The sequence below is a fragment of the Salmo trutta genome, chromosome 26 (genome assembly GCF_901001165.1).
Source record: "Salmo trutta chromosome 26, fSalTru1.1, whole genome shotgun sequence".
NCBI lineage: Eukaryota > Metazoa > Chordata > Actinopteri > Salmoniformes > Salmonidae > Salmo > Salmo trutta.
This window is the reverse complement of record NC_042982.1, coordinates 26,367,588-26,382,781: the sequence shown is the minus strand read 5'-3', so window position 1 is coordinate 26,382,781 and position 15,194 is coordinate 26,367,588. Positions and strand designations below refer to the sequence as shown.

The window sequence follows — 15,194 nt, the reverse complement described above, 5'->3', positions numbered from 1 at the left end:
CATTAGCAAACCATTTGGGGCTCCACCCAAATGGTGGAGTTTTGCAGCCGCAGCTGCTATTCTTGCAGTACAGTGCAAACAGCAGAGGATAACCGTCATACATACAGTAGAGGGTGAGATATATTTACTGGTTTACTGAAATAACTGATTTTATGGATGGCCTCCAACATTATGGCTTAGTATGTTTTGTGATGGCCATCCATCAACTCCATACAATGCAGTGGATGTCTATAAAACCTGAATTATACAGCAGAGCACAGAATGGTACACAGGCAAGATGACCTGTACGCGATGCCAAATGCTGCCTGTCCTCCTGATATCTTGCTTATAGATGGCATTTGCATTATGGTGCAGAGAAACCTTGTTTCTTTACAACCATGTCTCGCTGCCAAAACATGCGAGGCCGTAATGTACAAAAGGTCTTCCAATTAATCAGCAAAGCTGCCTCCATTGTATATTACAGATACACTTCCTATGCTCTGCTGAACACATAGACCTCACTTTCTCGTGTGATTCCTGAGGCAATGCACATGGGCTTCATCTTACTGTGGCATATGTGGAGTAAGGCACTCCTAAGTGGAGGGAGAACGGGTTACAGTCCAGAGATGATGGTTATATACAGGGAAAAAACTCTTAAGTCCTCATGGCTGCAATGACTGTATGTGCCAAGGCCTGCGGGGTGACCATTTTGGAGAAATGGGGTCCAGGTTTCCAGTAAGGCTGTATCATTGTCTGGCGACTGTAAAACGATGACTATGGTGACAAAACACAGTGAGTCATCTTATTCCCCTTGGTTTGGCATTCTTACCCTCAGTTGACATCCAAAAACAGGGGCGATGGGCTGAGAAACACACTAAAAAGTCTGTGCTATTAAAGCCTCCTCTACTCTATATGAAAAACTAATCCAGGCAAAATACCAATGTAAAAAATGACAAACGGGTAAACCGCATTTTCTGGCATTCTCACATACCCGGGTGAGCAAGACTGGATGTACAGTATGTTAATGTGAGACTGTAGTACAAACTGGCTAATGGAAGAGACAGAGAACTTCTGTTTTGTCATCTTATCACTGTTTGTTACCACATTGAGAACAAAGATCACTAACAAACTACAGTTCTACACCTCTATGATCCATCAGACACATACTGAACAAAGATATAAACACAACATGCAACAATTTCAAAGAGTTTACTGAATTACAGTTCATATAAGGAAATCAGTTAATTTAATCTATGGATTTCATATGACTGGGAATGCAGGTATGCATCTGTTGGTCACAGATAGATACCTCAAAAAAAGGTAGGGGGTGTGGATCAGAAAACCAGTCAGTATCTGGTGTGACCACCTTATGCCTTATGCCTTATGCAGCACGACACATCTCCTTCGCATAGAGTTGATCAGGCTGTTGATTGTGGCCTGTGAAATGTTGTCCAACTCCTATTCAATGGCTGTGTAAAGTTGCGGGATATTGGCGGGAACTGGAACACGCTGTCGTACATGTCAATCCAGAGCATCCCAAATATGCTCAATGGGTGACATGTCTGGTGAGTATGCAGGCCAAGGAATAACTGGGACATCAGCTTTCAGAAATTGTATACAGATTCTTGCGACATGGGGCCGTCCATTATCATGGTGAAACATGAGTTGATGGCAGAGGACGAATGGCACGACAATGGCCCTCAAGATCTCATCACGGTATCTCTGTGCAGTCAAATTGCTATCGATAAAATTAATTGTCCATAGCTTAAGCCTGCCCATAGCATAATCCCACCGCCACCATCGGGCACTCTGTTCACAACGTTGACATCAGCAAATCCCTCGCCCACACAACGCCATACACGTGGACTGTGGTTGTGAGGCTGGTTGAACATCCTGCAAAATTCTCTAAAACGACATTGGAGGCGGCTTATGGTAGAGAAATTAACATTACATTCTCTGGCAACAGCTCTGGTGGACATTCCTGCAGTCAGCACGCCAAATGCACGCTCACTCAAAACTTGAGACATCTATGGCATTGTGTTGTGTGACAAAACTGCAAATTTTAGAGTGGCCTTTTATTGTCCACAGCATAAGGTGCACCTGTGTAATGATCATGCTGTTTAATCATCTTCTTGATATGCCACACCTGTCAGGTGGATGGATTATCTTGGCAAAGAAGAAGTGCTCACTAACAGGGATGTAAACAAATTTGAGCACAACATTTTGTAGAAATAAGGTTTTTGTGCATATGGAACATTTCTGTGATCTTTTATTTTAGCTGGGACCAACACTTTACATGTTGCATTTATATTTTTGTTCAGTTTAGATCAACTAAAATGGCTGCCAGAACTTACTTTCCCTGAGATAATTGAGATGAGAGAGCAGGACTTCAGCGTTGTACATGGTGGTGAGTCGGAGGAAGTCGTCCTTGCTCATCTTACACAGTTCCTTGCCGTCTGTGTTTTGGAGCATGGCCGTGTCCATCTCCAGCAGGCCGTACTCCTTGATGGCCCACTCTAGCCACTGGCGGACATGATCCTGAGACCACAGCGACGGATCTGGTGGAAGACAAGGGGACAGGGGTAATGTAAACACCACTTGACAATCTACTCTTTTCACAGTGATTGAGAATGCAATTCAAGTTTTAGTCTCATAATTACTTCAAAATGATGGCTAATGTATCCATCTGTTATTGTCACTTGTTTATTTATCTAGTTATTCATTCATCTATCTTTCAATTCATTTATGTGACCCATCCTTTCCCAGATTGTGTAGCCTATGTAATCATACACCTGCATCTATTCTACAGTATATCTGATGTACCATAAATCTCTTCCAAAACTGCCAGAGAGAGAATGTTTCCCAAAGAATGTATCCCTCATAAATAACACTGTAATATGTGAATCAATTAGCTAATGTAAAGAGCTCTTTGACTGAACAGACCTCTGTTGCCTCTATGTGTTTAGTCATGCTCCCATGAGTAAGCTAAAACATTACTAACAAAAGCATCAAAGATCCTTCACCCATGACCCAGCTAAATAGATCTGGGGCTAATAAAAACATTTCTACGACATCAGAAAATGAATGCCAATTGAGAGCCTGTTTACACGCCCTCCATCTGACTATGATGAAAAACTACTGAGAAATAAACATTTCTCATAGCCTGGAATGGAGAGTCATATAACTTGTAGGTCTAGTTTATGAACAATTAATAACACGAGAAATAAAATAAAAACAATATGTAATTTTTGTTCATTATAAAGAAATACCACATGGTTTGTATCATAGAAGTCATTGTTACCTGCGGGGACGATCACTCTCCTCTCATTGGTAGTCATGTTGGGGGGCGGAGCATTCTTCTCATCCATGTAGCTTCCGTAACTCATCTGAGATGTGTCGTTGCCCCCCACCAGCTTATTGCATTTACCCCCCACACTGCAGTCCACTGGGGACTCCCTGCTGCACACACACACAGTGTCAGTGTCAGGGAGAGACAAGAGATCTTTATATTGTCTCAAAGCGTGTATTAAAGGGCGATGAAAATGTTTTGAAATATAGACAACCACTGGGCCAATGGAGTGGAGCTCGAGAGCCCAATGGAATGTAAGTGTCACTTTCTGCAGGTGGCCAAAAATCATATCTAACTGTGCACAAGCAATTGTTATGATCAACTGTCCTTTTGAATCTAGACTAATCTAGAGAACATCAACTCTAATCAGCAGAGATTAAGACATACAGGGACAAGACATAAAACCTGGAGTCTAGTGCAATGGACTTTGCATACTGCCGAACATACCTGGATCCATTGATGTGGTCATACTCTCTCTTGACATTGACTCGGACTGGCTGGTTAATCCACTCTTGCTGAGGGGGTAATGAGTTGATTTTGTGGGGCTGGACGTAGTCCTGTGTGCCAGATGCAGTCATGTCTGTCTTGGGTAGAGGGGCAGCAGCAGTGTAAGGAGGCTCGAACAGGGACTGGTCTTCACTCACCACTGACAGTGCCTCCTGCAGGCCAGAGGACCAACAGGTTATAGTGGGGCTCCTCTAGAACAACAGAGAGAACCTGTGATCTCACAACTTCAATCTCTCACTTGTTGTAGACACATTTTGTTTAGAGTAATTATGTGCAGTTATGTCTCATATCACAATCTGGCATCCTAAGTGGTTTGTGTATAGAGCAATTGGGCCTATTTAGCAACTACAGCTTCCTGTTGATGTTACCATGACTTCAAACATGACTACAATTCGGATGACTACTACACACAACAAGATCTAGTCTGAGTTGTCCTTCCACAGAGAAGGAACGGCAGCTGAAGACTCAACAGAATCAGCGATGGGGTCAGCTCTACATTGACCCTAGTGCAGTGGCTCTGCTGGAGCAATGTACGCTTATTAAAGAAAACAAACGTCTCCACTGGAACACTCTGTCTGTGTCCACGTGTTCCGTCTCATGCCTGGTAACTGATGCATGGAATACATATCAGATCTATCATTGTCAGAGATGTATATGGGCTAATGGGAATACAATACTTGCTATTCCAATGATGTGACATACAATAACCTATACACAGAGCCAAAGAGATGTAGAGTATGTATGAGATATACAGGTAAATGGCTCTGGCTGTATAGACTGGGGCAGCCTCTTAGCTAAATCAGTTTTAAACCCTCTGTTTACTATTAAATAAGGAGTTGGTGAAGCCTGCCTTTCCTCAGCTTGTCAATTAATCATTTTAATGAAACAAAGCAGTAGCAATAGAGACAAACTGATCTAGAGTCATTAAAGTTAAGCCATTTCAAGGATTATGCTCACGTCTGACACACATCTGATCTGATAGCATCTGATGTCACCAATTAGACAGAGATAATCCTGAGGGATTAAAGATATGTTCAAAGATAACATACTAGATCAAGACAATAATGTGCCATTAACACACAGTTCTTCCCCTGGCGAACAACAAAGTATGTACGCATCAAAACACGTCTGACTTTGTTCATGAAATAGCAAACATGGATAAAAAAGGCGAGTTTTGCTACATTTCAATGAGTCCTAACAAGTGAAAAAGTGAAGCAGAGTTTGCCCGGGGATTGAAGTTCCAGTGATACATACAGTGGCCAGTCTGCTGTTTACAGCCTGTGTACTCATTTCCTGAGGTGTCTATCTTGGGACGGGGATTTCTATCTTCACCGCTAATCAGAAGAATACACATATTATATTCATGTACAGTACGTTTCAGCAAACTAATGCTACAAAGTACATTCACTAACACTGACTGTATGTGTCTGTGATGTGCCAAAGGTTCCTAACTGACCATGGTGACAGCTTTTGAGGCCATTCATTGTGAGTCATCAGTCAAACCATCATACTGTAGCTGGACACTGGCAGTCTGGCAGCCATATACCCTATCAGAGTGGTTTATACGGCAGCTGGCCAGGGCAGTGGATTATATGTTGAGAGCAGTGAGGGAATGTGCAGCTCTGCTATTATGGCTGTTGCACATTACATTTACACTGACATATCAGCCCCTGCCATGTAATCCATGATTGGCAAGTGGCATGTGCCGATCAAGATTACAGGTTTTAAAAATACTGTGAATGTATGCACTTCCAAACAGTCTAACACACCACTCTGAGTCTATTTGGTATGTGTGTTCTGTATCAGTGTGGAACACACACACCGCCTATGGTATGGGTGGGATGGAGATACAGTTAATTGATCTACATTTGTCTCTTCTGAACATCTTGTGCCAACAACCCTTCCCATGTACGCTATTCAAGTAGCCTACCATTTTTTTCTCAGGGAACAATGATAACCTCACTCCAAGTCTTGCTTTCTCTAAATTATTTACTGTACATATCCATCATTAAATGGTACATATAGTGCCATTATCATCTCAAAATAGTGTAATGTTGTTCACCACCCTCATTCATAAACTAACAGATCTTTCTAAACTCTTCTTGGGAAACTGACAGTGGAAGCTGCCACGTGCCTGGGCCACCACAGATGCTTTACAGTCAAACAGCCTGCCTGCAAATGCATCACGTGTTTTTTTTAAAGGGTAGCGCACTGTGCGCCAGTGCACAGTGCGCTACTTCCAGACTGCACGGGTCTATTTTGTTGTCCACACACCCATCAGCATCGTTGCGATTCAGGGTGCATTCCTGTCCTTTGTTTGAGGAGGAAAGGGAAACCTGTCAGGAAACCAGATTGTGTAGAACAGGAAGCTCCCCCCCCCTTTTTTTTGATGACTAAAGTCTGAATACAGTTAGTAGTCAATCAAATATACACACAGAGACATACACAGTCCTGATACATGTATAATAATGAGTTATTATTGTTGTTATAGTATTGTCATCATTACATGATAATTTAGGATAATATAAACAATCATTTCACAAGGCATACATTTTTCTATTTTGCATGTTTGAGTATTAAACAATCACAAACCAGTCGGGTGAGAATGATTTAATATAAATTAAACTTTTCTGTGCAGTCAACGCTTATACTGTTCAAAAACGTATACCACACCCAGCCGCCACTTCAACCACACAAACCAGCTTCTTTCAACCAGCAAAGAAAACACACTGACAGACAATATGTTTACATGGCTATTATAATACTCCAGTTCGTTGGAAATAGGAGCAGAATAACTCGGTCTACAGGACAATCGGCCATGTCTACTCAAACTCAAGACACAATACCGTGGTGCGAAATGCAGGGACCTAACCATCAAACATCTGCATAGCAATGCATCTGGAATTTCAATACCGGAGGCTGCATGGCTAACCGAAGACCGCGCTTGAATACCCGTCCCTTAAAAGTAAAATATGCACTCTCCCAACAATGAATTACTTTTGTGTTCAATATAAGCATAAATGCCCAGGTAAGCATGTGAGCCTTTTGCTAATAGTGAATTACAAGGAGATGCGCAGTTTTCGCTTCTCAATCACCCCGTGATATTTCCAAATTACATTTTGGCCAATGACAAGGCTACTAAAAATGGCAAATGTTCCACACTCTTTTTACAACCGAAAATATGCGTATAAAATATATGGTTTTACGCACGGATTGTACTTCCTTGTATATCCTGCATAATAAACGACATGAACCACCAAAACACCATTATTAACGTTTTGAACCATGAACTGTGAGAGGATCCCCGTCATCCTGCTCCACTATTGCGCAGCCACTTCTTTGACACATCATACATTACTTGACAAAGAACGCACGTTCATTTAACAGTACAGCCATATATCGCCTACATATTGCTTAATCCCGCCTCATCACTATATCAACTGGAGAAATATAATTTCCCTACATTTTGTTATATAAATACATACTTTTCACTGAATAAAATAAGCACTTTGTTTAATTCCAGACGTGAGTCTACGCGCTCGTATCCAACCAAATCTTCTTTTCACTTTCAGAGTTTCCTAAAGGAAAGGGAAACTTCGGGATAAAGAGGAAAATAGAAGGACATCTGGTTACCGATTTCGGATCAAAATAAAAAGCCGTTCATTGCCCAACATTGTAGGCTACTACTCACAGACATAGCAACTCATGCTAAAAGGAGGCGCAACTCCGAAAAGCAAAGCTCTCACAAACTCGTACACCCCGTGCTCCACCCTTACCTTAATAGTTCCGTCCATTTTGCGCAATTTTCAGCGGACCCCAACAATATTCCAAACATGACACGCTCCTGAATTAATTCCAGCCCCCGATATATCTCAGAGCGAAAGAGACAGTTAACCGGATGTTTTTTTCCCTCTACATTTGGGAAGGGAAGTCACCGCTTTTGAGAAGGAAGCTATGTGTGTCACTGCAAGCCCTGCCTTCATTGCAGTTCCAAAAAGCAGGATACTTGTCACAAAGAGATAAGCAGGGAAAACAATTGCGTGTTCCCCCTTGTTAATGTTTTTACTCGGAAACTTTTTCTGAATGGTTGCCAGCGTTATGCATATGTTGTTGTAGGCTACATTTGTGTATTTTTGTTAAATTTACTTGCCAATGAAAAAGTTATAATTTAAACCGCTTATAGGCTGTTATGTGATTGCATTATGTTTTATAATCTCCGTATGTATTGCTTTAATGCAATGCGTGAAAAAATGTTCCACAATTCTGATTTTACTGTAGCCCAAATCATTCCCAACTGTATTAACTTCTTATATTCACGTTTCCACTGCGAGATAGATATATAAAATAGAGTTTCACTTTCAAAGCAGACAGATGTTTTCCTCGAGAGTGCTGATGAAATGAACTGTAAATCAAACCAAGAGGAATACGAACTTGAACTACCTGTGCCAAGGGTTGTTGCGATCTAGGCTACTCTTTGTTATAGCCTTCCAAGCCTCTGTGAAGTTTTCCTAATAAATCCCAAGCACGCAGCGCCCCAGAGGCATAATATCAAGGTCTGCTCTACACGTGTGAGTCTGCATCAAACACAGGACGGAATGATAATGGATTGTATATTTCCAAATATTGCTAAGGGGATCCCCGTATCTTAATATGTTTGGAGTTTAGTTAATGAGTAAATGTGTATGGTTTTCGTTAAAGTAATGATGAAGTGTACCTACTCCCATGTTATGTTATTACATTGTTATTATATTATTATAGGCTTCTATTGTTATTTTGATTGTTGTTGTTATTATTATTAGTATTAGAATTATTATTATTAGACGTAGGCTATAGTTGAACTACTTTCTTAGGCTACTGGACCCATGGACAAAAATCCCCAGTCCCCATCACAAACCATTTTTCCTCTACATTTGGAAATTGTCCTTGTCAATTCATACACAATTTCAGCGCAGATGCTAGACATGGAGCCAGCCCTGAACGTGACCAGACCAATAGGGCTCTGCCTGGGCGAGCGGCCAGGCCACAGAGCGGCCAAACGGAGCCTGCGACGCTGCGACTGACAGACTGGCCGGCCTGTCTGCTCTCGACTTGGGGGTCTGTTGGGGGAGAGGCCCCCTCTATACCACCACATCTGGATCCTGCTTGGGGTCAAGGCTTCTCCTGCCTGAGGCCAGTTCAGCCTCGTGTAATTAAGGGAGACACCTTGTTTAACTATTTAGTGGCCGTTACATTTTCTTATTCAACATTCCTGTTTTGGTTTTGAATTGGATTTAGGCCGAATGAATGTCATGGTATACTATTCATTATAAACTGGGTTGGTTCGAGGACTGAATGGTGATTGGCTGACAGCCGTGGTATATCAGACCGTATATCACGGGTATGACAAAACATTTACTTGTACTGCTCTAATTACGTTGGTAACCAGTTTATAATAGCAATAATGCACCTCGGAGGTTTGTGGTATATGGCCAATATACCACGGCTAAAAAGGTCTGTATCCAGGCACTCCGCAATACCACACCCCCTCGTGCGTTATTGCGTAATTATAGATTCCAACCATTTTAGGCCCGTTTGCAATAGCAGAGGGCATTGGTATGGCTTAGCGTTTTGAAAATAATAAATGTTTATTATTTGTGATAGCCTGTTGACTAGTAGGCCTAATAGTGAATGACTGTCATTTTATGGGCCATATAAGTAGGCCTATTTCAAATATGCCTAATACCCAGTAAAATGCAAACAAAATATTATGTGATTCGTTGACACCTGAGGTTACTTCAGGTATAATGTGACCAAATTCTGAAATCACTTAGCACTATTGATTGATTTGGTCACAGAGCCACAGTAACCGAGGCAAATCGCTAACAAACTAAAGACTAAGTCAGAGCAGGCTATAGCTAATCAAATGATTCACTCCATTACGCACGGAACATGCATGCTTATGCAAAGAGAGTGGTAACAAATATTTTCGGAGGCCAATAAACAGATACAAGTTGGTTTTTACAGCGAACCACAGAACATCTGACTTGACGCTGAAATCGGACAGCCAGGCATTTCCTACCACGAGCTGTGGGAAGCCATAGCACCTCCATTGGACAATACAATAAGTGGGTGGACAGCACTTGGGTTAGTTTCAGTTTATGCTCATCGTGAATTTATAGCACTTCACAACTTCACATGCTTACAAATGTTCAATAATAGCCGATATAGGCCTAAACGTCTCCATTATGTTACCAAATGATCCAAGGCTAAATTATGACGGTGATCATTATGTCGGTATTATTATAGGTTTTCATTTTAATTATTAGGCAAGATTATTAGCCTACTGAAAGAGGCCTATGTTTATTTTATTCGTGAACAAATATGCATTCATAAAAGACAAAAGAAATGACATTAGGCCTAGGCCTACAGGTAGTCTGTTGTGACTTCTATAAATTCATTTATGTGACAAACGTTTTAGGCGGCCTATTATTCTAACCACTACATAGACATAGATATGGATCGGCCATTTAAGATTGTTCATTAGACTTGAGAGTTCTGGTAAGCCCCTTCTCTTTCTCGGGCAAAAATAAAGCCCAAGTAAAAATACTCAGCACACAAGAACGAACGTTCTGGTCCCTTGCTCCGGGCCATAATTAATTTGAGATGTATTTTTATTGGAGAGCACGAGTCTCGCCTGGCCTTAATCAAACAAAACCAATGCTAGACCATGAAGCAGAATATTTCTTACAAATTTGTCTTGAGGCGTGCCTGGTTCACATTCTGAACAATCAATATCTTCCCCCAAATGCAAAATAATTCAGTGAAGGTTTAGATTAAAACGAGGGCAATGTGATATTCATTGACCTGACGAACTTTGTGTTCAATATGGGTTGTTTAAGCAATCGTAAGCATTCAATGGTTAACCAAAGAACACTTTACACAGGTTCCTGGATTTGTTTCCCCGTCATTGACTTGTTGTCTTATTTAGGGAGCAGAAAGGCTCATTTCAAAGCATATTTTCTCCTCAAACATTCCTTGCTGTTCAAGTCTCCCAAAACAAATCGGTAATTGTTCAGAGAACTCAAGCAGTGTGGCCAGTGAAACTTTCTGCAGAGCGCTACAAACGGTATGGATGTATGAAAAGTGCCCTTATATGCAAAGGGAAATAAGTCGACAAAGCATAACAAGTCACTCTTGGAATATTTTGAGTATAAAGATATTATGAACTGCTTGACTAAGCACAAATGTTCATGTTCTTAACCATACAGGCTCCGCCTATATGCAATTGGTCTTCGACCAATGATCTATAACAGAAAGACATGACATCACATTTCCTATAATATTTTATAACAGCCAGATTCCCATAATAGCCTACGGAAATGTTGATGCGTTATGGTGAACACTCAATGACAAGTAGGCATACATTCCCATAATACATGGCGACTGCACTTACACTGATCGTTTCTTAAACTTAGGTTATGGCATGTCGTGGATTGTGCAGTTTAATATAGACTATAAGATAACAATGGGAATGCATATTTCGTTCCCACAAATCGTCCCAAGGCCTATAAATTGTCAGGTTGCAGGAATTCCACGCTGTACCACGTGATTCAATGCACAGAGTTTTAAACGTGAAAACCAGATGTCCACTATTTGCTTTGTTTACATTCTTTGAGACTGTGGCGGAGAGAGGAAAAAACTGCATGATGTCAAATATAACAATGTGCTATAACGGTCCCGCACTGAAGGCAAAGACATTAAATGAATCGTGATGTCCAGACAAATGAACAGAACCACATTATACAGGAGGCTATCATAAAATGTTTGAATGCAGGCCTATTCTGCATAACGGTTATAACAGGGTAACAACAACCGAACAGAGAGAGACAATTGTGACAAGATTTAATATACCTATCATATTAGGCCTAGGGTATGCTTACCGATAGCTATTTAAAGAATGACAAGAAGATGCTAATTATTCACAAAGGATCATCATGAATAGAAATCAGGGAGGACCCAGACCGTCCAGCAAAATGACCTGCTCGAAGAGAAGAGGTTGTCTTACCTTGACGTAAGACGAAGTGTCAGGCACGGTCTGAAACATATTCACAGAACCGAGAGGGTCGAGAGGTCTTCAACAGTGTTCCACGGGCCCTGGGGAGAGGAGAGGAATATTAGCACAAAAAAGGGGAAAAACTGAATAAGAGCAATATATCCTAAAATAATAAGGCAATAAAAGAAATATAAAAACACAAATAAATATAATAGTAAAACATAGTAATCATATGCTAATAATGTACACAATAATTATATTAGTTGGCTAATGTGCCCAATAATACTATTTCTAATAATTATGGGCATATTGATCATCAATTGTGGTTCAATGCAGACGAAAATAATCAATAATGTAATAACAATGTAATGACAAATAAAGCTTATAGTGTGGGGAATAATAAATATTATGTCATGGAAATATGTCATATCTAAATAGTTATGATAGCTATGTCTGTCTGATTGGTGGAAGAATGACTCAGCTTCCTATTGGTAAAGAGCTATAGTATAGGCTAGACGTAACACTGGAATCACAAACTCTCCCGCCCACTCCTTCAGTAATGCATTTGACCATCAACAACCTTTCTTCATAATGCACTAATATCCACACATCCGGTATTCAAGCTTCATTCATCCATTAACTCATACTTCATTGATTCTTTTGCTAGCTCATTTTTTTATGTTAAATTAAATAACTTGTATTTTCAGGGCCCCATGCAAACTTTTGTGAATTTTCAATGGCAGTGATACCTCCTGAAATTCTTCTCCTCAGGCTAATAGTTCCGTTTTCTGCACTCTGGTTGTTATCACATTAGTTTTGTTTTGATCTTTTTTCTATTCGCCCTCAAGTTAAATTAATTATTTATGTATAGGCCTAGCCTCAGGCCACACATTAAATTAAATAAACAATTTGAAAACCTTTTTACTTTCGGAAGCATTTTGCTATTGTTCATGTTGATGTGATATCAGGGTAAGTTATTGACAAAGTTATCAAAAACCAACACAGCTCGAGATCTCCGGAGCGCGCCAAGGAGCGCCTTGCGGTTTTATGAATTGCGTTCTATTCTGTGAAAGCACTTCCACCAAAATATATAGTAGGTTCAGATTTGGTTCATAGGCCCACTGTAAATTACTGGACTCAGACTTGGTTCATTCAGCCGTATGGCCGTCCGTGCACTGTTGTTTTCTTCACATATTTAGTGGCACATTGATAATCTAATAACCAGTCACATATTCGCATCCATAATACCACTGTTCATGATGACCGGAAACACTACCATGGTAGAATGACTTTACCTTGCTCGATAGACAACTCCGGTGGAGAGAGCAGGGCAGCAGATCCCAACCTTCACTACGTTTCTCCCTAAAGCTTACCACATATTGAAACACTTTTCTCTTTAATAAGTGCAGCTTACAGTCTAGGGTGAAAGGGCAGCTCGATGTCTTTGGCCGTTCCCTCAGTGTGGAATTATTGCAACATTTAACATTCCTAACATCAAGCAAATTACACTGAGACAAACACTGGTCTCCAAAAACAGAACGAGTGAATAATGACAACTTTTTACTTGATGTCAATGCAAAGATTGCAGCCATAGACTAATTAATTTCGACTCATCCGTTGACAGGAGACACTCACTGTCACTGTGAAAACTGGGAATAACGAAAGGTAAGGTAGCACTCGTCAATATAGGCCTACAATACATGGCGCAGGGCCCCTAAAACAACAGCGGCATTATGTTAAAAATCACCACATAGCAAAATTACGATGAAAACAGATGGACCACTAGACATCCAGAATTCATGTTATAGCAATCTCTAAATAAGTAAATATGAAACACACGAACTGACTAGTGTGTGATCAGATATTTTATAGCCCACACTCACATATTTTATGGAATACTTTCAAGTTTGGCTGAAATGATTTGGTTATTGAATTTCTGCCGCATCACCTCGGCTACTGATATATTATCTAAGGGGCTTATGATCGTGGCACTATTCATAATTGTTGGTGACCACTATTTTTTTATTTTCAGCTTCTGCAGGCAAACGTTAGGCTCGCCTCATAAAGTTTCCCAAATGCATCCAATTTCTAAACGGTAAAAGAGCATAGAATTATGCATCTGTAGCCAATTAGGCGACTCACGTCTCAGGAGGACTGTTGAATAACTGCAGTGGCTTTCCTCCGAGACAGCCCGTGGGCTGAAAGCCTCTAGTGTTACATTTTAAGCATCTTACCTTGCACAAGCGCGTGCTGTCATCCATCATACATGAGAACGAACTGATTTTCCCTAATCTATGCACTTTTTCTAACCACAGTTCTCACTCATCTAGAAACCTTGAAAGCGAGTTATATTAGGGCAAACCAAAACACATTTCGAAAACAAACTTGTAAACGAAAAAAAAGAAGTCCTTTTTATCGGATGATAGCCCGAAAAGCATTTATTTAAGCTAAATGAAACCAGATCCGAAGACTGCCATGGAATCTTGATAAATTAGATAGTTTTATGAAAAGGCAGGCTACATGAATCTAGAATTAGTAACACAACAGTGAATTGATTTATGGTCACCAAACATTCTGCATGCACAGGTTTGTGGATGGTTAGAAAAGACAACGAGTCGCAATCTTACAAATGGAATTTCCTCACCCACCTGTCGTTATGTTGTCAGTCGTCTATTCTTTCAGTTGAATTATTCCCCAATTGAAATGATTTGCACCGTCTATTCAAAGTCGGTACCATGGATGACAGTAAGTTATTTTTAGAAGGCGTACGCAGGGTGTATGAATGAGAACCTTAACCTTAAGAGAGCCGCCAGTCGGCAACCAATTGGAAGAGAGCGAAAAACTTCTCGTTGCGTTTAGTGTGAGAGGGAGCCGGAGTTGCAAGTCAACTGAACCATGAAATAAGGGTAATCTAGAAGACAGAGGAACAGCACCATAAAAAAAGCAGGTCCTTTGAAATTTGAAAAAGACTACGGCTTAATGTTCTTCCGCCCTCCTTTCGTAAGCTATTGATTAAATAGTGGCATTTTTACACACCTGTCCATGCAGGCTATGTGTATGTTATGGATAGAACAGGAAATCGAATATACTTTTTTACAAAAGTTAAATAAAATGCTTTATAAAAAAAATATCATGCCAACTTTGAAACCACAAATTATATTTTATTGATATCATCCCTATGAAACAGTTTATGTTGTTTAACATCATGTTATTTCACAAACAAAAAGTGCTAACATCATGTCTGATGGAATACGTTTTCCTCCTCTTCACGCATTTACAACAGTGCAGGCCCATTTAATTAAATGCCAATCCATTAGGAAAACATAT

General features: G+C 40.4%; 1 protein-coding gene across 8 annotated transcripts in view; it reads right to left on the bottom strand.

The window, feature by feature from the left end:
• Positions 1–14,732, bottom strand: part of LOC115163538 (Friend leukemia integration 1 transcription factor) — a 32,043-nt gene extending 17,311 nt beyond the window's left edge. For 2 of the 8 annotated variants that reach the window (XM_029715522.1, XM_029715529.1), the window contains exons 1-4: positions 7,612–7,771; positions 3,776–4,026; positions 3,281–3,438; positions 2,334–2,537 (exon numbers count right to left, since the gene is read on the bottom strand). In XM_029715522.1, the coding sequence (XP_029571382.1) occupies positions 2,334–2,537; positions 3,281–3,438; positions 3,776–4,026; positions 7,612–7,629 (631 nt within the window). In that variant the 5' untranslated portion in view covers positions 7,630–7,771. The other 6 variants (XM_029715524.1, XM_029715525.1, XM_029715523.1 and 3 more) reach the window with 6 other exon arrangements.
• Positions 14,733–15,194: the final 462 nt, after the last annotated feature.